At 41.9% G+C, this 25623-nt stretch overlaps 1 protein-coding gene across 3 annotated transcripts in view; it reads left to right on the forward strand.

The window, feature by feature from the left end:
- The first annotated feature begins 1194 nt into the window (after positions 1-1194).
- Positions 1195-25623, forward strand: part of TRMT61A (tRNA methyltransferase 61A) — an 85305-nt gene continuing 60876 nt past the window's right edge. Inside the window, exons 1-4 of one of the 3 annotated variants that reach the window (XM_085582323.1) lie at positions 1195-2418; positions 3825-4189; positions 14024-14290; positions 22563-24900. In XM_085582323.1, coding sequence (XP_085438449.1) covers positions 3859-4189; positions 14024-14290; positions 22563-22891 — 927 coding nt within the window. In that variant the 5' untranslated portion in view covers positions 1195-2418; positions 3825-3858 and the 3' untranslated portion in view covers positions 22892-24900. Of the gene's footprint in view, positions 2419-3824; positions 4190-14023; positions 14291-22562; positions 24901-25623 lie in introns of those variants that run through there. The other 2 variants (XM_021528890.4, XM_085582324.1) reach the window with 2 other exon arrangements.

The raw sequence follows: 25623 nt of genomic DNA on the forward strand, positions 1-25623 counted from the left end.
TCATAACTAACAAAGACTACTGCAATTATGTTATGGGCAGGTCAACACCATAACAAAAAATATGTTCTCACTGAAGGTAGTGGGAAAAAATCCCTTATTCTTGGTGGAACCAGATTAATTTAAAAAATCACAGATCATCATCTAAACAGCTCTCCGTTACTGGGTTTGTGATTGTGAAACGATGACTTTTTCTCCATTATTGTGTATTACAGGTTACTGGTGAATGCAGCACAGTACAGAGGATTATCTGATTTAGCTGGGAACACAACCTGCACGTCCAAGGTGATTCACATGCTGCCTGCTATGCCCATACCGCTCCCATGCCAGGTGGCCTGGGCTTGTTGTGAGCAGAAGATGAGGCAATATTCTCCTCCTTTGCTCCACCTTGCCTCCTGACTACAGCCCCCGTACCACCAGGGCAGGCAGGGCTCTCCACATCACTTCAATCCTAAACATGAGACAGAAGTAGGAGTTAGTACCATGCTGTTAGGGGGTTAGATAACAATTCTGCTGCTTCTGAGCCCACAGTGTGGTTTCTCCTGCAGCCTTATGAAATCCCTGTGAAGAGCTTGGTTGGCCTTTCCCTGAGGCTGCCCCGGGGAAGGGCATGCAGAACTTTCTGGAAGCTGTGTGCCTGGGGGCCACGGAGGCAAGGCCCAGCTCTGCCAATGGCAAAGTCATTCCCTGGGGAAGGGGTTTCAGCCCTGCTGGCGGTGGCCCTGGAGACACCCTACACGTTCAAAGGGTGATGAACGCCAAGTTCCCACCGGGGCTGTCAGCACCCATTGCAGCTTTTCCCTTCAAGTTTCACTGACAGGGCTGCTGCCCGAGGCAGGAGCACCCGCCGGGGTGCCGGGGGGCTGCTGAGGGTGGTCAGTGACCGCCCCCGCTGCCCAGGACCCAGCAAGGAGCGCTGAGAGGACGGGGCGGGGGCAGTCAGCAGAGCTCTGCGGGGACAGGCGCCTCGAAGGGCTGAGGGGACGGGTGTGCTCAGCGGGATGGATGCTTCGATGGGACTGGGGGCATGAGGGGCTCAGAGGAACGGGCGCCTTGATGGAGCTGTGGGCATGGCGGCACCTCAGGAGGGCTGCAGCAGCCAGGTCTGATCGCGCCGGGCACAAGCCGCGGCGGCTCCCCGGCCCCAGGCAGGGCCGGCGGGGGCGGAGGCGGCGGGAGCGTCAGCAGCCTGCGACCGAGGCGGAAGGAGGCGCTGGGCGGCTCCGCGTGTGAGGAGAGCCGGGCCGGGCTTGGGGAGGTAAAGGGCTCGGGGCACGGGGAGAAGCGTCCCCGCGGGGCGCTGGGGCGAGGGCGTTCTTCTCCCGCGGAGCGGCCGCCAGGGGCTGTTACGGGCTAACGCCGCTCTCCCGCAGGCGAATGCCGCCTCTCACCCCTTCCCGGTCCAGTCCGTGCTTCTCACCTGCCGCAGTTGAGGTTCCCGGGTGCGCTGGCACGGGCCGATGCGCTGCTGGGGTGCAGGAGCCGCATTGCCGCCTCGGGATACGGAAGGGGCTGAGGGGAGCCCTGGCAGCGGGGTCACCTCCGAGCGGGGCACGGAGCGACCCGCAGCCTGCGTGTGCCGGGGCTGTGCCTGCCTCGCCTGCGGGACGCTCCTCTGCCGCCGCGCCAAGCAGCCAGGCTTCGGGAGGGGGAAGCGGCAGCCTGCCACGTCCTGTGGGAGCTGGTCAGGGAACGGAGATGTGCGCCTGGGTTATGACTGAAGGAGCACAGAATCGTGTTAGTGGTTTTATTCGTGAGGCTGCGAGGCATCGCCTGGGACGCTGGGTTTAGGTCGCTGCAGCCATGGCAAACCCAGAGAAAAGTCCTGACCCCGTGTCAGGGGGCCCCGGCTCAGTATCCCCCCACCGCCATTGCCCCCACACCGTGCAGTGACAGCGGTGCTGCGGCAATGCCCTGCCTGCTGCCCGGGGAAAATGTCACTGCGGGAGCCTCTGCACGGCCAGGCCATGGGCAATTCTGGACGTGGAGGTAGCTCGCTGTGCTCCTTGACACGGGGGCGAGGCAAAGAAACTTCCAAAATTCCTTACAGATGCCAATTTTACCCCAAACGTAGAATATAATGTGGCAGGTGAAGTCTGAGCCTCAGAGATGGGTCACCTGGGATGTCAGCATGCAATGATATGGATGGACTTGCTGTACATGATCTTAAAGATCCCTTCCAGCCTTGATTCTGATTCTCTGCTGTGACTATTAGCTGTGATAAGTGTAATGGCTCAAAGGAAGGCAAGGAAGCTGGGAGCCAGTTGGTGGAATCAAAGGGAGAGGAATTCACTCAGTGTTCCTGAAGGCCTGCTACAGGATTCTTTTGCACATGGGTGTAACTACTCTGAAAGAAACTGATTCCATTCGAGGTCCTTTCAGATGACACTTGTGAGATCTGAAAACTGCACTGCATTAAAGGTATCTGGAATGAGAACTAAGTGTCATTTATGAAAGATTAAGACATGGACATAATCATAGGGTGCAAGCTATAAGAGACAGCATTAGTTCTATCTCACATAGTCCTTTATGTATGCATTTCTGAATTCATGGGGTGCCCTTACTATTTCACAAGATGTTCAGACTAGCCTTTTCTGCCTTGGCATCTGAACACCTTATGCAATAAAGCATGTCATAAACTTTGGAAGTTTCAACCACAAGCACATCTGTTTATCAACCTCAGTGACTGCCGTGGAAAAAATATAAATCTAACTGCTTAAACATCAAATTGAGCTACATGGAGTTCCAGACAGGAACCAGACTACAGACACCAGACTACACTTTGAGAACTGAAGGTTTTTAATTGAAATGATGAAGCAGGACCAAGCTCTTAAACATTCAACACAAAAGTGCTGGAATTCAGTAATTATTCTGAAACTAAAAGTAACACTGCTTTTGATTCTGCCAGGGATGGTGTACCAGAAATCTGACTTTCAAAGCCTTCTGTCATAGGCTTTAATTTCTAACTTTGGGATCCCTGTTACTTCATTAAACAATTCTTGCATTAACTGATCAACCTGCAGCTTAGACAGTTAGCTGCTTTATTTGAAAGGCAATGTCAGGTTTCATTGTAAGCCGCCTTCTGATTTCTAGATTGTCTTCTCAAAGCCATCAAAATTTAATTGTAATTCTCTAAAACAGCTCTGAGACCATGGGGCTGAAGTGATTCAACTGTTGGCATTAACTTGCAAGTGGTTGTTTACATTTAGCTGGAGTAGAGATCACTTCCCAGACAATTACTTGGCACCCCCAATGGCAAATTAAAGGCCACAATATTATTTTCTTTTGTAGTTAGTCAGGTTTATGCCCTTAGCCTATCTCTAAACGTTCATTTGGAAAACTTTCAAGTATAGTTTTGTTAGTGGTCCTAATAGCTGGTGATTGAGGTCCAGGCAAGTAGTAGAATGTCTTTATGTTGTAAATCATCAAAAAATAAGCAAGAAGATGAGAATAAAAGTTAATAACATGCTCTGAGTGCTCAGGAACTGTAATTGAACAGTGTGCAGAAATGGGTGCTAACCTGCAGTAGCATTTTGGAGCAGGCTGAGTAAATCATAATGTGTTTCCCAAGTTTTCTTTAAAATGTACCATAAAGAAAAATTCTTGTTATTTTCAAATCTGTGGGATCCTTCCATTGATTGCAGTTGGATCAAGAGTACAGTGGAGAGCAGCTCCCTGAACTTCCTGAAGCTCTCTTGCTAGCATCTTATTTGCACAGTGTGGTTTTGTTCTGTATTGGAGAAAATAAAATTACTTGGTTTTATATCTGTAGGTTCAGCTCCACCGTGGTCCTGTGAAACTTTCCTGACATATTTATTTTTCTCTAGGTGACAATCACCAGCCAAGTAGAAGATTGTCACCATGAGTTTTGTTGAATATGGAGATACGATAAAGGATGGTGACACGGCTATTGTGTTCCTGGGTCACGAGTCCATGTTTCCTGTGAAAGTGCAGCACGGCTCTGTAACACAGACTAAGTACGGGGTCATCAGGCATTCCACAGACCTCATAGGCAAGAAGTATGGCTCCAAAGTGACCTGCAGTAAAGGAGGATGGGTGTTCATTCTTCATCCAACTCCAGAACTGTGGACCATGAATCTCCCACACAGGACACAAATTCTGTATTCCACTGACATCTCCATAATCACCATGATGTTGGAACTGAAGCCAGGCTCCATAGTATGTGAATCAGGTAATAATTACTATGTTGAATTCCTTTATTAGCAACTAACACCAACACTTTGATGAAAAAACAGGGTTTTCTTTAAATTTTGCAAGAAGTTGCTCTTTCCACTATGATATAATTTTCCCTGCCCACATGTTGAAGAATTCTGTATCATGTGCACATGTTATCAACTGCTGGTTCTTCAAAAATTGGTGCTACCTTGGTGTGCAGACTCATTTATGTGGGTATACCTCTGAGCATGTGTTTGGTTAATTCATCTTCTTAGAACAAATAGGTAAACATCTTCATTTCCCTTTTCTAAAACTGTTGTTAAGTAGTTAAAAGTATTTGTAAATGCATTATTTAAATCAAGATTCAGGCTTTGATTTCGCAGTTTCAGAGGATGTAGTTGAGATAACCAGGTGAAAGAGACTCTGGTGATAGGGTGTTGAGCTAATAAGAGAAATAAATTGGCAGTATTTATAGATTATACTGTGTAAGTACATAAATTTAATTCTTCTTTTTCAAAGTGTGATCTACTTGTAGCACCACAACCTCATGCAAAATCACTGATTAAATACAATGGATGATGTGTTCATCACAGGGCTGTGTTTTATTTCTAAACTTGGTTTAACTCATTACAGCTTTCATGATTTTGCTTAATTTGGAAGTAAGGAGTAAAAATTGACATAAATGTTTTCTTGGTTACATTGAGTTTATAATAATGTCTTCATAACTTTATTACTACAGGCAGTATGAGGCTTGCTTGATTTGAGTGAATCTCTGAAGCTTGGAGAAATAGCAACTGAAGTAGTTTGCCCTTGTTTTTTTCTGGCTGTTTGAGCATTTTTTTAAGCAGTTTCATACACCTCCCTCTCAAGCATAGATATGGCAAAGGATCAGCATGATAGGACTGTGATGCACTGTGCTTTCTTACATTTACCATTTCCTGTTCCCACTCATGCATAATTTTGGGCAGCTTTTCAGGCATAATGACCACTTTCCAACACAACTGAGGCAGCACTTATCTCTGCACCCAGTTCCACCCGTTAAGAACCAGGCAGCATGTTCAGCTCGTTGCTGTAGAGCAGCACTTGAAGCATGCAAAGCCCTGTGCAAAAGCCCCTGATACTGTGAAAATAGCTGGGTCCTGTGAGTTTGTAATTTGGTTTGTTGGATGAGCAGACATTTTTAGTTTTGTCATGGGAAGTTTCTGTATTCAATAGCTCTTACCCTCCCTGCTATGTTTAGACAGGATGGGAAAAATAAACAAGAAATTATTTGGGGGGCAAGGGGAAGAGATTGGAATTACTCCATGTCCTGGAGCAAATGTACAGAGCTGTATATAAAATATTTTCAATAATGTCAAAGGTGCCTAGAGAGGATGAAAATGTTTAATCTGTTGCTTATCTAAACAGCTAAGAAATGGAAACACTTGATGATTTCCAAAAACATTGTGAGTCAAAAGTCATAGCCACAAATCAATCCTTTTTGCTAAGGGGAAATTGTCCCTAGGTTCATTTTAATGTTTGTACTGACAATATATTGCAACTTCAGCTTTCCAGGCAAAGTGAACAGTTTTACTACTGTAGTTATGCTTGTATTGCTTGCAAGGTTCATTGTTCACAAAGAAAGGAAAGAAGAAAGAATACTATAATAAATCCATCTGGCTAACCTTGAAGCAAGACACCTTACTGCAGGTTTACTTTGAGTTAAAAACTTGACAGGTATTGACAACTGGAGCCTCCAGTGTGGTGATGTAGCCTGCTTTGATATCATCCTAATTCAGTGGTGTTTGGTGATCCAAAATCATTAGCTCTAGATTAGCCTTGTGTGGGCTAGACAGAACCAGCCCAATGGTGATAGTAGAAACAAGACAGGAAATCTGGTATAGTAAAAGTTGAGTCTGCTTCTTGCTGGTGCTGAGTTTAGGTGTATTTTAAGCATTAATTAGCGCAAAGGTCTGTCTTTTTTATTATTTGAACTTAGATATACAGTTGCTGCATGGACTGGCAAAGCAGGCTCTGTAAAAAAAAGTGGGCTCTTTTCCTCATGTCTTACTAACTCAACTGTAGAAGTGTCTCCTGTATTTGTAAGGTAGCAGAATTTTGAATTGGGCTCCCCAACTGTGAGAAGAAATGATTGAAAAAGTAAGAGGAAATACCCTCTGTGAAATGCTGTGAATATAAATGATTTTCTGCATCTTATTATAAAAATGGAGTAGGATAACCAGAGGGATTTATTTTATGTAACTTTAATTATATAATTTAAATTGATCAGTCGTGATTTGTCCTAAAAGATACAAACATATTAATACAGTTTTAATATGTTTAATCATCTTTAATAAATACATAAAGAGTAAGCTTGTCAGCAGCACATACATAATTAAAATGACCCAGGCATACTCTGTTGAGGAGGCCATAAGGAGACTCTGCATCTACCTGATGTTCCGTGACAGAGGTGTAGGAATATGATCCTTCTTCTGTCTTCTGCTAATTTCTAATTTATAAAGGTATGTTGAGTTTTAAAACTGTTAGGACTGTTACTAGAGCTAATATATTTTTAAAATATTGGTCCCTGCTCTAAGAAATTAAAATATTGGTCCCTGCTCTAAGAAATTCTGCACTTGGATACAGTTTTTAACAGCCCTAGCTTTCCAAAATTTTGATACTCAAAATAGCTGCTTAAATATCTGCTGTGAGTGGCCCAGTAGTATGAAAGTTTCATTCTTGTCAGGTAACTCTAATAATCCCATTTGTGTTTATTGCATGTGCAGCAGTGCCTAGATAAAGGAAAAGACTAAATCTTTCTCTTTTGTCTCACCCCACTCTCCAAATCATCAACTTCCCAGGCTAGGTTCTCTGTAGGATAATTCCATTTGACAACAGGTTTTGAGGGCTTCACATTTATTTTTAATACTATACTGGAACCAATATGAAACCTTTCAAATATTTTTTCCAAGCAAAATCCCCTTCTTTCCAGTCTCCACACATCAAGGCTTTTTTTACTGTCCTCTCTCCATGGTGAGATGTAAATGAGTGACTGTCTTAATAGTACAGCATGTGAAATCTCATTTAATCTGATAAATCGCAGAAATATTTTGGCTTCGATGGAGCGTAGCATTTAGACAAAATGTAATTCAGTCAAAAGTACTTTAACCACCATCCCAGTGATCCTTCAGCATTCACAAAATCAGACTCACATGAGAAAAACATTAATTGGATTTTTTGTTTCCCTTCAGCTAAATCCCAAATTAAAAATCGCTAAACCCTGTTCATTGCTACACAGCAACGTGTTTCTGAGCTGAGGGACTGGATTTCTGAAGGCTGAGAGCAGTGTTCTGGGCTCTCATGGTTTCTCAGAGAAGGAGTAATAGGAGCTGCCACCCAGCCTTATGCTAGAGCTTCTCAAAAACAATTATGAAATTTTCAAACTCACAGCCTAGGCATACATTTTGTTAAAGAGTACACTCATTAAAAATTAATGAGGACTTAATGATTAATGGATACTTAATAAATGATTAAGAGTTTATTGTGGAGTCCCAGCAAGTCACCTGTATGCTTATGACTCTTCTGAAGTGCTTGTAGACTTTTTGACAAATACTACTCATGTTGTCATTATTTTTGTGTAATAAGTACATCTAAATTGTTTGTACCTCTATTTTTAGTGTAAAGTACAGATCAAAGTTATTTTGATTCTGGAATGTGCCCAAACTAATTATGTCTGTGTTTTATAATGTTTCCCTTATCTACCTCTTAGCAGCTGTTCAGGTTAGAGTGAGAGAAGAATTGAAAAACCTGATCCTTGTGTAGCACCTCTTGAAGTATTAGGAAGGCCTCATCAGTGCAAATGTCATAAACCACAACAGTCTCTTGTGCCACACCAAAGCACTGAACTGGTGCTGGGGCTCCAAACAAAGGGCAGTAGAAAAGATGTGGATCTATTGGAGCCGGTCCAGAGGAGGCCATGAAGATGAGCGGAGGACTGGGCACTTTCCCTATGGAGACAGGCTGAGGGAGCTGGACTTGTTCAGCCTGGAGAAGAGAAGGCTCCAGGGAGATCTTATAGCACCTTCCAGTAGCTAAAGGAGCTGCAAGAGAGATGGGGAGAGGGAATTTTACAAGGGCATTGGGTGATAGGACAAGGGGTAATAGGTTTAAACTGAAAAATGTGTTAGGAGGAAACCCATTACTATGAAGGTGCTGAAACCCTGAAACAGATTGCCCAGAAAAGCTGTGGATGCCCCATCGCTGGAGGTGTCGGAGCCCAGACTGGATGGCTTTTGGGCAACCTGGTCTGGTGGAAAGGTGTCCCTGCCCCAGACAGGTGTGCTGGAACTAAAGAATCTTTAAACATCTTAAAGCCCAAACCATTCTGTGAGTCTGTGATGATTCTATGAACCAGACCTCTGACCATGTGAGGCATCACTGTAATGTATTCAGACTTGTGGCTGTCATGGAGCTGATGAGGAATGCTGTTCATACCCTAAAGCACTTGTTTCCAGACTTTCTGGACTCGCTTTGATCTTGTAATTTCACCTGACCACCAAGTACACCAAGTACTTTTCGTGCAGCTCTGAACCTAACCCTGTTGTTAACCATATTATGCCCATTATGTAGAAGATTCCTTCCTAAAAATTCAGACTTTTGAATCTATAAGGAAAATGTATTTCTTTACTTGAATCTCTAAAGAAAAATTAATTCTTTGTATTCTTTTGTAGGCAGTGCCAGCCTTGAAAACCTCCCTATTATCCTTCACTTAGTTTCTCAGTCTGGTCAGTGAGCAGTGGCCCTCTCTGACCTCCAGCCTGTTGCCTAAAATTAAAATGCATGCTTCAGCATGGTGTCCATGACAGATAGGCAGATAAGCTAATTTTCTGTCATGGAAACTGCTTGACTGCAAAGTGAACTTTTTTGATTAGGTGTTTTCTTTTTCATCCACAGTTCAACTCCTTGAAATTCTCTCCCTCCCTCTCTTCCTTCTCTCTGTCCCTGCTCCTCCTGTGTCTTACCTCTGTTACCATGATTTGGACCCTTGACTATCTTCCCAGGAAGATATTTGGGTTAATTTCCATCAAATGCTTAATATCTTTTCATGTATTCATTATACAAGTCATTACACAAACATGTCATGTAGAGTGAGCAGTCTGTCTGGTCAATGTTTCTTGATAGAATTTAGCTGTGGAGTTGTTAGCTCTGCCTCAAGATTAATTTTCCCTTGGTTTTAAGGCTCCTTCCGTTCTCATGGCTGATTCATGACCTATCTTACTATTTGTTAGGACTAAGTGGTGTAGCTAGGAGACAAATAGAGCAACACTGTCATTGTTTTGTTGTATTTATGCATTTCAGAGTATCTTAGGTAGCCAAATTTTGCATCAGAAGCTTAAGTTCTCCTAAAATGTTACTAGATATTTTAGAGACCCAGTATTAAATAACACTTTGCATACTGTTCTTTTATTCCTGTTTCCAAGCAATATGAACCTTTTTATGCGCTTAGGAGTTTATTCAGCTTTATTCCAAAATGCTTTTGCTTACACACAGCTGTACACATCTATAAATCCTAAATGACAAATTGTAGCTCTTTTTTAAAAAAGAAGCACCACGATGAAAAACTTCTAGGGAAGACAAGCCAAGCAATAGCCTGCAAAGAGAAAATGCAGTGGAACACAGAATCAGGTCACTTATATTTATGGTATGGGTAGGATTCCAGGAGATTAGACAAATATCATTTGCAATAAGGAAGCCAGACTAACAACAGAAAGCAGTGTAAAATGTACTTTGTATACTATATCAGTTAAGCACTGTGCACAATGCCCTGATGACACTCAGTCTTGGCAGTATTCCGTGCTGAAATAACATGCTTTATTTTGGAACAGCTCAGATACTGTCCACTGCAACTTTTGAGAAGGTGAGAATTTATTTTAACATGGCCATTGTTTCAAGATGGCTGAGGTGTGTGGCGGCTTCTCTGTGGAAAATCTGTCACTTGAATAAGCAGAGAGTGAGAAGAACAGATCTGTTGGAGGTCAGGGCAGTTGAGAAGTTCGTCTGATAGATACTTTTTTGTTTGCAAATTAGAAGGAATTATCAATAGGTGCTGAGCTAGAGTGTTTTATATAGATGTCCACTTGTTAGGATGGAAATTCTAAAACTGCAGTGCTCTGCTTGTTTTGGGAGAGAGGGAAGAAACACTCCCCTAGAGTTTATATGTATCAGAGAAGGAGAATGTCATGTGCTTGAGCCCAAGAAGAAGGAAAGGATACTAAATCAGTGTGCAGGGCCATTAGCCCCTTAAATCATGGGTGTAACACAGGAGTTTAATTCCTGCCTTTGGACTGAAGTGGAGCCCATTCCTGGGTTACACTGTGCTGATCCCCTGCACAGTGCTGCCTCCTCAGATGTTGAGCTTTGAGTGTGGCATATTGAGGCCCCTGCGGTATCTCATTAAATGCCTGCACTGCAGATGTCTGCTTTTTGACTAAGATGTTTGAGATCACAGAAGAGTCAATGTAAAAGAGCATCACATTTTCCAAATGAAAATTAGCAATGACATAAGTGCTCACCTAAGTGAGCTCTGAAACAGCAGCTGTGCTGTTAAGGTTGTCTTTGATACAGTTTGAATTGTTGTTGTTTTACTTCTCTTCTATAGAGTCCCATTCATTATTAAAACATGGTAGTCAAGTGGGCATTGTCCTGTGGTAGAGAGCAAACAGTTTCTAAGGCTATTTATTGTGCAGGCTGTCAGAAAGAGAGCATCCTGCTGTAAAAATTATAAATTAGTTGTTCTAGTTGTCTTACCTTCTGCTTTCTAGGTCATATCAGGAACACAGACATTTCACTGCACCTCTATGAAAAAGAACACCCATTGAAGTTCTTCCAGTTCGGATCTTGCCTCTTCTGATATAAAATATTAATTTTTGAGTATGCAGGTTTTGGTTCATTTCTATACAGGTAATTCAGGTATGCTATTTCTGGTTTGGTAGCATTCTAGTATGTCTCCAGTAGTACTTCTTGGGTTTTGCTGCTGTCCTGACTGATTCTGTATCAAGCTAAGGATACCTTTCATTTCCCAAGGAAACCTGTACCTGACTAGAACTTACTCCAAACTGATGCCTAAGACTCTTAGAGTCATATTTTGCTTTTTATCAGTAGTGATTTTGAAATAAGGGCAAAGAGAAATTGAGATGGTTGCAGGAGGACAAAAGTGTTGAATGTTGCAGATTTTCAGGAAAGAAGGTGAATATAAACATTAATTTCCCCTTCTACAACGTCACAAAAACAGAGGGTTGAACCCCTGTCTTGTGCAGACAGTGCTGATTGGGCTTTAGGGCTTGTGGCAGGTATGGACTCATGCCAGACTCATATTAATGGATCACATCAAATGTGCTGATCTATTGGGCACATGAGAGTTAAGGGTCATCCTCATGTCACATGTCTGGGTTCAGAATATATATTCTAGGAGAGATTTTACAACAGTGGTTGATTCATAACCATCTTGTTCCTTGTTTCCTGCAGTTTTGAGAGTGTTGTCACGGAGAAGGCAGGCAGCATCTTCAGAAATACTCTCATTAATAATATTAATGTGACAGAATTTGACGTGTTAAAATGTGGTACATATGTATTGTTCTCGTGTTTGTGGTAGCCAGTCAACAATAAATAATTCCTGGCAACCTTGTTTAACAAAAGCTCTGTCTGTAATACACCTGCAAGTGGTGACTTCCAACATCTTGGTTTTAGTTCCGGGTTTAGCTTGGAGTGTTTCTGAATAAAAGAAGAGTTTTAGAAAAGAAGCCAAAAAATCTTAATGGGTTTTCCTATGGAGGAGACAAATGGTATCTTCTGTGGTGTTTTTAAGAACAGATTTAAAGGGAAAGTGATTAAAAATGTAAAAGAATATGAACAAGGAAACTGGATACATGCACAAGCTGCCTCGCTCTTCTGCTTACAGCACAGGCTAATCCTGTAGATTAGCAGAGAGAGATGCAGAAAGCATGCAGCACTACACATTTGAGAGGTAGAGTAATTAAATTTCCTCATTTTACAATAGTTCTCAGTTGCGTAATCCTCCCTTTTGGCATGAAATGTAAAGGCAGAATTTCAGTCTTTAGCATCCTGGGAGCAATAGTTCCCTGCTTTTGTCATTAAAAACATATCAATACTATTTCTTTGTTATGCACATATATCGAGTTTTCACACACATGGCTGCTGTGCTACCGTTACTCCTTTGACCAGGGAAAAGCTCACTTTGACATTGAGATCCTTCAACTGCTGTGACAGGGTGGTTTTTGATGTATGCACATGTAGGTGTGTTTTGCTTTTCCTTTGTTTTATTTAACAGTACTTTGAATGCCTGTATGTTCACTTTATTAAATGCATGTGTGTAAATGTTTCTCTCTTCTCTTGGACCTCTCTGAAGCCAGTGCTAAGATCTGTAGGTCTCGTCTCTAACCTGCCCTGCTGGAGTCAGAGCCCTCTCAGAGGGATGCAGAGGAGCAGTGCCGATTCCCCGGTGCAAACAGGGGCCCTGAGCTCTGTTTACAGTCTGAATGTCTCCCCTTTCAGAGCTGTCGGATTAAATACAGTGCCACAGCAGTGTTCCTCCCCTTACATGACTAGAGGGCAAGAACCTGGCATCTGCCAGTGAACTCAAACTTCCTGGATGATTATGGAAAGCACTGCACCAATTAAGCAGCTGTACCAGCCCCTGTGCCCCCTAATTAATTTCCTTTCTACTTGTTTCTGAGCTGCTGTACTTCAGATTCTGTCCTTTTTATGTTTTTTAAGATTTATATTAGCTGAAAGAACTTGCCTCAGGCTGAACAGTCATTAAAAATAACTAGAAATAGATTTATTTCTACAGGAGAAATGTGTTATAAGCACAGAACTATGAATCCATAAACACAGAGAATTTGGGGTTGCTGTGGTATTTTGAATTTGGGGGATTACTCCATTAAATGCCACTTGAATTACTAATTTGCAATGGAAATTGGTATATGGGTGTTTTCTTAAGTGAAAATCTTTGTTATTAGTCATCCATCTATTTAATATGCCAATGGATCATTTAAAGTAAGTTTCCTAAATTATCAAACTAAAACAAGGAAGAAAAAATCTTTGTCTTGTCAGTCCCTGTTTGTATGTGGTAATTGTAGTTACCTACAATTTTGTGATAGATTTTGTTACACTAAGTTAAGCTTGTGTAGGCATATATGTGTATAAGTGACCTGTGAAAACAGATGTTTGATCAGTGTGGCTGCAAGGAGCCAAGGGGCCTTAGTTTTGGGTAATTCCAGTGGGAGTTGAGGATATCTCTTAAGAGATCTGTGCATAGCAAACTGTATCCTGAAGGCCATTTGTTTGCATGGATATTAATAGGATTTTCAAGCATGGACCCATGCCAACATCTTTTCTTTGTTTAGTGAGTATGAGGTTTTGAAAATCTGTTTAAAAATTGCCTTAATCTCTTTTCACCCTAGAAGAGTCTGACACTTTGAAAAAAAAAACTCTCCAGTTCATTTCCCTGAATTTTTCCTGTTACATTTATTTCCTTGGATTGTCTAGTTGCAGTTGTTAGAGCTATAGCTGACCCTTGGCATTAGTTTCCTACTCCAGGGACATAGGACAGATTCTGGGTTTGCCAGATTTTTTAATGAATGCTTTGGGGACCCGGAAGACTGTTTCCTAGGACACCTAGTCCCTCCCTCCTTGTGAAGGAAGGACTGTTCTCTTTCAGGAGCTGAGCCAGTGGTTTGTGTTCTTTTGAGTTTCTAACAAGTGTTCCAAGCAGGAAGATGAATGCAAAAGGCTTTGGTTCTGATATTTGGCTCTGACAAACTCAATTTCATGGCTTGTTTGTCTTTCCTAGGTACAGGCAGTGGGTCCCTCTCCCATGCTCTCATCCGGACGGTGGCTCCCACCGGGCACCTGTACACAGTGGAGTTCCACCAGCAAAGGGCTGAGAAGGCGCGGGAGGAGTTTCGGGAGCACGGGGTGGAGCACCTGGTCACTGTGACCAACCAGGATGTCTGCAAAAACGGCTTTGGGGTTTCAAACATTGCAGATGCTGTGTTCCTAGATATTCCATCTCCATGGGAAGCCATAGGACATGCCAAGTCAGCATTAAAAGCTGAAGGTAACTGCATTTTTCTCTCTCTGTTCAGAAAGCACTGTGCACATATCTCTGCCTTTGAGCCATACTCTAGATGTGCTCCGTTCCCTTGTGTGATCACTTTTCTCAAATGTCAGTCTCCAGGCATTTCTAAGGCTATAAAACTTCAAAAGGCGTCTTCAATTTACAGTGGAAGATTTGAAAGGAGAAGAACAAATTTTTCCTGCAGGCCCATGAGAGCTGCTACAATTAGCATGGGCAGTTTATAAAAACTCCTTTGAACCATTCTCAAGTGCATTTTGCAAGATCTGAGGTGTGTGGGAAGCAGAAGTAACAATAAATGCTGAAAGCTAATTTCTTCGGCAATTCAGTGGAAAGGTGTTTGTATAAAAGGTGTTCAGCCTCAGTTCACATCAATCATTGCAGATTTGTACCCATTTAACAGAACACCCCAACGGTAATGTTAAAAAAGATGTGGTTACACTGAAATATGCTTGCCAGTTTATGTGCTAAATCTTTGTGGTTGGAGCTAGTGAGAAGTTTGCCACTGGATGCAGTGGGAATGGAACATAAAGGATGTTCTAGCTTATGCCACTTACTCTGGGCAAGTGAGAACTGATGTTGAGATTTTGCGCAGATTTCATCACTTTATTATACCTCTATTCCCTATTGAAAAATAAGCTTCAGTGAATAAATAATTCTTTTATTCTGGAATAAGTTTTAATTAATTTCATAATTGTGTGGATCTGAATTACCTTTTGCCAAATTGCTTCCATCTACAAAAGTAACTTCTCTAATAAAGAGAGCAAGGAGTGCTGAACAGTGTCCATGCTGGGACATGTGTTTAAAAAAAACTTGATTATATGCCAAGGCCCAGTTCTTTGTTAAAATATGTAATCACAGGCTGGACTTCAAGTGAATTACTAAGTCTTTTTGAAATCACAAGATTGAAGTTTGTTCTTAAAGGTCACTGAATGTGCACTGCCTTGCTGAGTCAGGACCAGCCCTGCTGTTAGGCTAACTCAGCTGCTACTGAAAATTTTCTAGAAAGCTTTGTGATACCCATGTAATACGCTTTCTTTAAAAAATGTATCTAAAAAATAGAGTGAGCCTTGTTAGCACTCTGTACCTGCAATGGTTACAGCTCAATTTGTAGCAGCTTTCCAGTGTGTCCTGGGGGGAAAGAAAATCACTGCACTGTACAATGCCCTTCCCATGCTCAAATTATCTAATCTAGTGAGCACAACACTCAGCTGACTTCCCAGCTTAGAAGGCGCTGCATTGCGCAGTCCAATTTGAATTATTTAAGTGGTGCATGCTTAGAATACTAAGCAGGGCTGCTTGAACAGTTCCAAGTTTTGAATCCTTGTCTCACTCCAGCATTTGAAATCGTAGAAAATGTAATACAGTCCCAAACCGGCCATACCATCTGGCTATGCTTTTCTGTGCTATGCTGCAAGGTTACATCTGCTTAGGCAATATAAATAATACTTCACAATCCCACATTTTTATGTTTGTGAAGTGGCGTCATTCACTTTATGAACCACTCAAAAGAGGAAGTTGCTGATCCTTGCTGCAGTTTTTGCTGCAACCAGTCTCCCATGTCTGAGATCTGGTACTGGTCTAAGGCTCCTCTTTTGGGCAACTTTGTACCTGACCAACTGGGTGCATTTTTAAAATTTTGCTATTTTGCATATAGACAAAAACCGGTTTTCATATAAAATATATTTGATTGTAGTAGTAATATGTAAAAACTTACACACTTTTCCTGTTTTATCCTGAGTCATGCGGGTAGTTTTGTTGTGGTTTTTTTACTGCTGTTAAATCTAAAATATGGCAGAAGGTTATCTGTGACTGCTTCCCTTTCCCTACCACAGACAGATAATTTAGCAGTGCTTCTTTGTTTTGTTTTCAAAGAGCTAAACCTCTTCTGCAGTACAGCCTGTGCACATTCTGATGTTATTGAACCCCGTTCAGGGTTTGTGTAGTGATAAAGCATCACTGCAGGAAATGAGTTCCACTCTTTTCTGTCCACACCCTCTCTCTCAAATCTGGACAGGGTCACATTTGAACCATTCACACTGTGGGTTTTTTTGTGATGTGCCATGCAAATATCACAGCTATACTGCCAGATAGTGGTAATTTAGTCCCTAAAGTCTTAATGTATTTTGAATTAAATGAGAAGTAAGCAAATTCAATATATAGCATTAGCTACTCTCTTCCTTAACACCTCAATACTCACAATAGAGAGTTCAGCTGAGACAATATGGGAGAGTTCTTAACTTTAACAAAACCTCAGATCAAAACATCAGATCAGTATTTTCACTTCCACTTCAGCTCAAGGTCCTGAATAGTTGCCTCTCCTACCAGGCTGAGTGTTAATGATCCTCTTTACAGAGTGCAATTATCACTCACGGTATGCCTTACAGGATGCTGTAAATACACTACTTAGAGCAGCTTGACCTCCCATTTAAAGCACTGCCAGCCTCTGAAGAGCTGAACGAACAAAATGGCACAGTACGTTTGTGACTAGAAGGTTCTTGTTCTGTGGTGATGCTCTCTGCCGATGTTCAGGTTTGCATCTCAGCTGCATCCTTTTGTGCTGATGTCACCAGTCACACTTCCAGCAGAAAAGCTGCTTGTAGCATCTCTGAGGCACTGCTGCACTGCAGAACTTCCTTTCATTTCCAGATCTGCACTGTTTTTCTTCTGCAGCATCTGCTAGTTAATGCTTTTCTGTTGTCATAGCTGCTGTTCCCAATATCTGACCTTGTTGGTTTTTGCAAAGTTGACATTAACCCCTTCAGCCTAAACTTTTAAAAATTAGGAAAATGAGAAAATTGTGAGGTAACAAAAATATCCTCAATATTCTACAGTTCTTAAATGCCCTGAAACTTTTGACTCACAGTCATTTCACAGCTGAATACTGTAGTGCTTTGAATATAATTCTGCACCCACCTACTCTACTCTCATAAATACGGTCTATTTCTTCCAAAGCTGTGGAAGATGAGGGAGAAACCCACTGGTACAATAATTTTCATACAGATTTTAAATTTTCAGGTAGGGGGATGGAAAATTACAGCCATGTATTAGGGTGGATTAGCCTCTTGTATTTGAAGTTGCTCCTTGTAACAGTCTGAGTCACAAAATTATTAAAACCACCTCTCTTTTATTTCCTTTCTTTCTTTAAAGATTTTACTCTTAAATTCAGGTTTTCCATTCCCTCTGGAGCATTGTAAAACCACTAAATTATGAGTTTATCAAATTGTGATCCTTGGAAACAACTGAATCAGGTAACAGTGCTGTCAATTCTCCTCCCAAAACTCTGCAGGTAAAGTTCACTTTGAACATCTCCCTCTTTGCCCTCTATACTTCCATGTCCTTGTAGGAAACCTCACTGGCTATTTTTCGTGAGCTCCAGAGTTTATTAATGATCCCAGTTTTAAACCACCCAGGTGTGGCTTTGAGGTTCAGCTTCTGTTCCTCACCATATGAAGTACTTGGACTACTAATTCATCCCTAGCTTGGGTCTGTCAGGGCTTGGTAGGTCAGGTGCACACGGTGGGCCTTCCTGAAGTACAGGTGATTCTTTCATGTGTACAGAGTCAAGCAGAAGGATTCCTGCATCGAAATCCTCACTGTGGAAGCCCAGCCAAAGCTACTGGCTTTTACACAGTTTGAAGAAAGTAGTTTGGGATTAAAGGATCCCTAAAGAAAGTTGTTAGGTTTTCTTCCCCAGTATGGAGCCAACTGAATCTTTAATTTCCTTGTTATTTGCTTTTACCAGCCCATAATAATGAGCAGGAATAAATTCCTTTTGAATGATGCACCTACAAGTGCAGAGGTTAAGGTCACATTTGCAGAAAATCACATCAAGCTCCTATTAATGAGCTGGCAAGTGATTTGGAGAAAACTCTCTTTTCTGAATCAAGAAACATCCTTTAATTTCTTCCAACAGCCAAATCCTCTAATTTCACTTGTCAGGGAAGCTACATCAAATCGCCCACGAGCACACGCACTTAAAGGACATTCTGTCCCCTTTTGCAGAGACAATATTTTTAGTGTCCTACTAGCACAGAGTAAATGCCACAGTAATGCTGTTCAGTGACTCTCCTGCCTCACCCCTACACAATGATAATGCCTGTGTGGTTTTTTTCTTCTTCCTTGAGATCTTTGTAATGTAATCTTCCAGTTATGACAATGCATTGAAGTCCCAAAACCTAAGCTGTGTTCTTTTGCCAGAGGTAAAAATGTTGTGCTGTATTCGTTATGTCACAGAATCATTCTAAAATTATTGGCCCTTTTCCCTAAAACTTAATGGTGCTGCGCTACATGTGCATCATCTGAATAATCCTGGAATGATGAAAGAATCTGTCACAGCGCTCATACAATAACCTACAAAAATAAGAGCACGTTTCTTGCACATGTTTTCTGTATCATGAGCACACACTGGAGTTCTTGTCAATTGATAGCACTAAGATTTTCCACAATTGAAACCTGATAGCACTTAATAGCTAAACAGAACTGGTAGAGATGTTAGTCCTTGCTCAGACAAACCACAAACAAAATTGTTTGTTAGAGTTGCACAGGAACGTTCTGGCAAATTTTGAGGCACTGGCTTCTTGTAGAGATGCAATGGTGGGTCCCTCAAATAACAATTAGAAACAGTCTGTTGAAATGTACAGTACTGTGTGGATGAAAATCTTCTACTTCCCTCTTCCCTGAAGCTCCCTTTTCTTATCATTCCAGTCTGAACTGTACTTCTATTTTCATGTCCTCTCAACCCTGTTGTTTGTTACAATCACTGCCAGGACTGTGTGGGCTTGTTCCAGGCTATGGATTCAGGACATTTAACCTCTCCATTAATGCTTCAAACTAACTCACTCCCTGTAAAACTGAAGGTAGAAAAAAACTTGAGTCTTTCATACAGTCTCATTATTCTCTTCTCCTCAACTGTAGCACTTGTCAGATGCATTATACATGAATAAACACATTTTTAGACAGCTCCTGAGATCAAAAAGCTCACACAGCTTCCCAATGTGAACAGGATTAATCTCTCTTAATTACTATATCAATTTATGGTGACACACAGATCTCATTAACCAAATTTAGGAACGGTAGCTTTCCTAAAAGGAGAGCTCTGAAAGGACACAAACCCAATTTGTGTACAAAAATGTTTCCATTCAGATGTTTTCACTGCTCTCTAGTCTAGTCCATCCCTTTGTGATCCAGACAGAGCAATGTGCCCCAGGGAGGGAGTTCATGTCTTTTCTTCATTCACTTGGCATGGCAAGACAAAGCAATGAATATTCAAGTCCTTTAAGCCCTTGAAGCCTCTTGGTGTCTAAAGGACAAGAGGGCTCTCAAAGAGTCTGAAAACTGTGAATGCTGAAATCTAGATTTATATTTGTTTGGTGATTGTGATAAGGGGTGTTGCTTAGCCAGTAGTCCAGCCGGGTACAGAGGGCAGCCCACAGTGTGCAGAATTCAGAAGCATCTGCTCTGTTAAAGATGTCAGTGTCTCTGCTCCTGGGACAGATGAGCATGTCCTTCTGAGTGCTGGTTTTCTATTTCTTTTTTGCAGGTCTAAACACAGCATAGGAATTGAAACTTCCCAAATATTTCTATTTTAGACAGCCTCTCTCAGTCTGGAACTGCAATTTTGTTTTTGCCTTCCAGCCGTCTGCTAATTGTAGCTTTCCAATCTTCACTCCTAATATCTGCTTAATCATGTAATTCCAGCCTGTAACTGCAAGTCAGATCTGGCCTGCCTGACAGTACAGGAAAAAGCAGAGGGGACTCCTCTCCCACTTGTTGGGATCTGTAAGGACAGATGCTTGATGAGTTTGCTTCTAAGCCCTTTGTAGGTATATTTATTTGGGAGGGATGTATAAAAAATAACGATAACTATAGGCATGAAAGGGGAAAACAAAATTGACAGAACTATTAAAACCCATTGGATGGTCTCAGGTAGATGGAATACCAGCAGTTCACTGTTTTCTCATCTTTCACACCTGAGAAACTTCCAGCAGTGCAGGAAGTAACATTATTTTTTGTGTTTGCCTTCTGCATATTTGCTACTGCAAGCAAGAGCTTTCTTCCTTACCAAACGGCTTGAAAGTCTGTTTTCTGTAACCCTACTTCCCCCAGCAGTTGTGAGGAGGCAGCCTGATAAATCTTCACCAAGTTTGGTGTTGACGGGCTGTGCTCAGCTGACCAGCCCCAGGCAAGAGGAAGGGTGCTCTGCCTTTAATTGAAGGCTTGACAAGAACCGTAGGTGGCTTTGCAGCTTGTGTGGCAACAGCTGTGTGCAGGCTTTGCGTTTTTGACTGTAAATCCACAGCATGTGAATTCAAAAGCCTAAACGTACCTTCAAACCCTTCGAGTCAGAATAAATAAGAACAGACTTACTGTAAATGTAAATATATTTTGCTTTTTTGATTGCAATAGAAAACTTCAAAACCAAAAAGCCTGAATGAAGTAGTAGTGTGGTCTCTCAGATTCTTGTTTTGCAGACAAAGAGTTATTGTGAACTGACATTTAGTTAAGTCAGACATTTGTTCAGTTCCCTACACAGTAAGAATATAAATTCTTTCATTGTAACATGTGTGCATCATAGTAACTTTCTTACTATGTAACAGAATTTTTTTCCTGAGCTTTTCTGTTTTACATCTGCAACCATGGTAGAGTGTGTAAGTTCTTTGGGCAGAAAAGATTAGCTGTCAGAATCAGGAACATTTTGGTAGTGCTGGCCATCCTAATGAACATACAAATCTAATTTCATGGGAGTTAATGGACTGGGCGTGCAATTAAATCAGCATCAACAGACTTGGTTCATAAAGACACATACCAGCATTAGTTTTGCAAGTGATTATTAGATTTGGGTTTTAATTGTCATTCTAGGGAATTACTTGTCCAGGATACTTTGTTCTGAAGATTCATTATAAGAACCCCTTGGTGTGGAGACTTTATTTGAAGACTAAAATTAAATCCTACTTAGCGTATGGTGGATTAATGGTTGTGGAAAGTGTTCTTCCCCAGGCAGTACCCAGCACATCATTGCTGCACAGCAACTAGAGTGCTACAGTGATGCTTTCAGACCTGATGCTTTCTTTTTTTAGAGATCTGACTTTAGAAATGAAAAAGGGAAAAAAAAGGGAGTTTGAGATAAAGCAGGCTTCATGTAGTCCCAGCATTGCCTCTATTTTTAGTAGGATGCTTTGCTCTGGCTTGCACGGGTTCTTTAACTACTTAGATGACTGGTATTGGAAGGTTTGACACTGGAGCCCAGGAGAGGGCTGGGAAGGAATGCAAATCAGGTCAGCAGGCATTTTCATCTAATTGTTACAAATGAAACAATAGCTGAAGCTGCATTGCCCAGTGTTCCTTTCTCCTGCACAAAAGCTTTTCAGGAAGGGCAGTTGCCTTGGGGGACACTGTGTCCCGGGTGAAAGCACATGCCCTGGCCTTATGGCAGACAGTGTCCTTATAATTCTTTGATCTGATTTGCTGTGGCTTTTCAGAGTAAATCTGAATCATTCTATTCTCAGCTGTTAAGGTGACATTGTAGCACTTAGAAAGGTGTAGGGGGCCTATTAATAGTCCGTATTAAGAATCAAAAATCAGAACTGTGCATAGACAAGGAGACAAGTGTTAGTTTATAACTTAAAAGTTCTGTCCTAGCATTTTACAACATTCACTGTAAGCCTGCACAATGTGATATCCAGTAAACTCCAATGCTCAGGAGACATGCTAGTGAGCTTGACTAAAAGGGTAAAGCCTTAACAGCACTCCATCTATGGCCTGGAGAGCTCCCTTTATTCTGTCCACGCATACCATCGTCCTCAGCTGAACACAGCCGCTTTTGTCAGGGGCGTGTGCACGCGCGCTGGGGCTCCAGCGCTGTGCAGTGTGTGGAGAATGACTTCTGCCTTTGTGTACGTGCCAGCTGCAGTTTGCTGCCTCAGTCCAGAGCAGTGGAGAGTGATCCCAAAAGAGTCGCTGCTCTGAAGGGATCAACTTTAACAATTCTGCTGTGAACAAATGTCGAGGGTAACATTGGATGTGGGAGATGAATGAAGTTGCTGTTGTCATTTTTAAAGGGTCTGAAGCATCCTGTGGAGTTGTCCGTGTTTGATTTTGTGCTGACACTTTAAACCAAAAAACTTGCCATGTGAAGATTGTTTTCACTTTGTATAACTGTAATTCTATGGGCATCTGGGAGAATTTGAAAAAAGATTAAAAGTGCTTCATTTTGGCTTTTGCCCTCTTTTCCACTACCTGTCTTATTTTGCAGGTGGCCGCATCTGCTCTTTCTCCCCCTGCATTGAACAAGTTCAAAGAACCTGCCTAGCAATGGAAGAATATGGTTTTACAGAGATTAACACCTTGGAAATTCTGCTCCGAGTGTACAATGTAAGGACAGTTAGCTTGCAAATCCCTGACCTTGGAAAAGCAGCTGAGGATAATTCTAGCACTGGCTTTGACAGCAGCAACCCATCACATCAAGACAGCCCGTGTGCTAATCTGCAGCAAGGGACTGTGCAGTTCAAGAGTGGCGTGCCACTGAGGGAGGTGGTTGGGCACACGGGGTACCTGACCTTTGCCACCAAGAGCCTGGTGTAGTACCTGCCCAGTTTGTGCAATCTGGAGTGGAGTTTGTGTGTATTCTGTTTTCATGGCTCTTTTTTGTATGGCATCCAAAGTTTTACTTGTCAGGGAATTCCATATATAGTCAGATTTGGTTGGAATATGCTTTGTTTAAATAGCACACCAGCATTAAGCAGAGCAGCATCAAGGGAATGTTGAAACTCTGGAATGGTGCTCCACTTGCTGTCAGAAAGAAGATAAATTAATAGCAAATGGCCATTCACTGGAATGTGCAGAATTAAGATCTCTCACAAGAAAGCAAAACAAACAACAGACAAATTACAAATAAGTTGGATTTTTTCCTCCTTTTTTCCTGAATTACTTTCCCAGGTTTATGTTTTTATTTTTTTCTTAGCACCGGACACTATTTTTTTAACTTCTCTAGTGTCTGTGTTGCTCTGAAGAATGTGCAAGTGCCTACTTCCTCCATTTTAGATAAGAAAGTTCCAAGATTATAGAGTTGCCAGCATAACTGTTCACAGAATCAGTGTTTCTGTGGAATAGTGTTCCGGAGGATTATTGGCAACACTCAGGAACACAACCTCTTACTCCATTCCAGGCTGGCATCTGCAAATTATTTTGACTACACAGAGGTCAAAGAAGTGTGGTAATTGTTGGATTTAATTTAAATTGGTATATTGTGCTCATCAATTTGTAGTAGAAATTTGAACCTGGATCCATACAGTCATGTTCAAATAGAACAACCACTTGCATAGTTAATGAATCCACTGTGAAAGTTAACTGAACAGCTGGCTAATATTATCTGAGCACCTCTTTGTAAGTGGTGTGGATGAGGTTCCAGTTGTTTGGTGATTTATTTCCATTATGGTGTATTGTCTTTATGCAGCTGAATGACAGAAAGATTGCTTTTGGCTGGATTTCTGTCTCCAAATTACATCAATAATGCACACTTAGTAAAATTCTCAACCAGCCTTATTAATTAAGTTTTCAGATCATTTACTCTTTGGTCTTCCATACAGAGCTGGTGGGTGTGATGAACTGTTTGAATGCTGGATTACATTTTGTATTTATAGATTAAAATAATAATGCAAATTTATTAAGTTCCCTCTTTTTTTTTTCTTATTTTATTTTTAACAGTAAATTCACAAATATTCCTATTCCAGCAACAGGTGCATTTAGCATTTAGCTGTGCCTTGCATTTGGTACCTGAGCATATCGATTGCTGTGCAAGAGAAACAGCCATTCATAAACTACTGCTTGAACATTTAACCTGATATCCCTCCCCCATTCTTGACAAAAATAAACAAAGCTAAGCTTTTAACGTGTTTCAGCAGAACCCTAATCCATAATGGTTTAAAGAGAGCTCAACCGATCACGACTGCAAAGATAAACTGTTGAGCAGATTAAAGGCAGAAAGCAATTCTGTTCAGCTAAATCAGTTATGTAAGTTGGCCTACAACTGCAGCATATCCTCAGAAATTATGGGAAAGTTCCCTTTCTGCTGCTGTCCATGTTCTCCAGGCTGTGCAGTAAAGCTGCTGACGTGGTGCGTGGGGTTTGGTGGCTCTGTTAGCACATGTGTGCTTGTCTTTGGGGTTTGGTGGCTCTGTTAGAATGTGTGTGCCTGTGTTTGTGTGTGCACATGTTTGTGTGTGCTGGGTTCACCACCCAGCAGCACAGCAGAGCACAGCTACTGACAGACCCCAGAAGAAAGGATGGGGACTTACAACCACAAGGTTCTCCCTAACTTCCTTCAAGGTGGCCCTCATTCACTGACAAGGGGGATCCCTAAGCTTCTCCAGGGATAATTCCAGCCCCAAACTTGATTGGTCTTTCCAGACAGAACTTATTTTAAAGTAATGTAACATCTAAACAGGACTAAAAAGGAACAAAGTCATGTTTCAGTACTACAAATAGATATGGAATGGAAATATCAATGTGTCTTCCTGGAGTTTGAAACAAGGCTGATGCCTTTTTGCCTACAAAGCCCAATTCAAACCCCTTGAAATAAACCATTGACTTTGCTTGGTCCCATATTGATTTAATCTCTGCTGAGGAAGGGCAAGCATTGCATAAGAAGGGAAGGATTTCATTTCTGTCTTTGCAATCTTTAAAGGGCTTTCTGTGTTTTTGTTGCTGATGGCAGCCATGGCCAGCAGCACTGCACCACTTCCTGCTGTTGCTTTGTTATCAGGGTCACAGGGAGGATCCCACCCTGTCCAGTGTGGACAGTACTGTGCTGCCAGACCCCCCACTGTTTAATGCTGCTTATGGTCACCTGTGTCCTACATTCTGGCTGCACTCCCTGCCAAAACTGGTAGATCAGAAAGATGGGTCTTTACCTCCCCACTGGGGAAATCTGCCTGGGCCATACTTTTAGAGACTCATTTCTCTTCTGAATACATTTTAGTCTGCAGTATGGAACGAAACACTTCCTGCCCTGGTGCAGTTCAGTCACATGTTCAGGTGCACCTTTCCACTGCTGCTGTGCACCAGGATGCCTCAGTTGTGGATGAGCACTAGGACACAGCTCTGCACAACAGCCAGGTCCCATTGTGCCCTGTGCCCTGCAGGCTGGCATGGAGAGCAGGCTGTGACACCTGGCAGCCTCCAGGGCACACAGCAGTGACTGAGTGACATAAGAAACACGCAGAGCTCTGCTGCTGTTCACAGTTTACCTGTGTTTTAATTAAAGCATCACAGATCTGTATCTCACTGTGGTTTTTTCCTGCCTGCCTGTTGGCACA

The sequence above is a fragment of the Lonchura striata genome, chromosome 5 (genome assembly GCF_050655825.1).
Source record: "Lonchura striata isolate lonStrDom1 chromosome 5, ASM5065582v1, whole genome shotgun sequence".
Taxonomy (NCBI): Eukaryota; Metazoa; Chordata; class Aves; order Passeriformes; family Estrildidae; genus Lonchura; species Lonchura striata.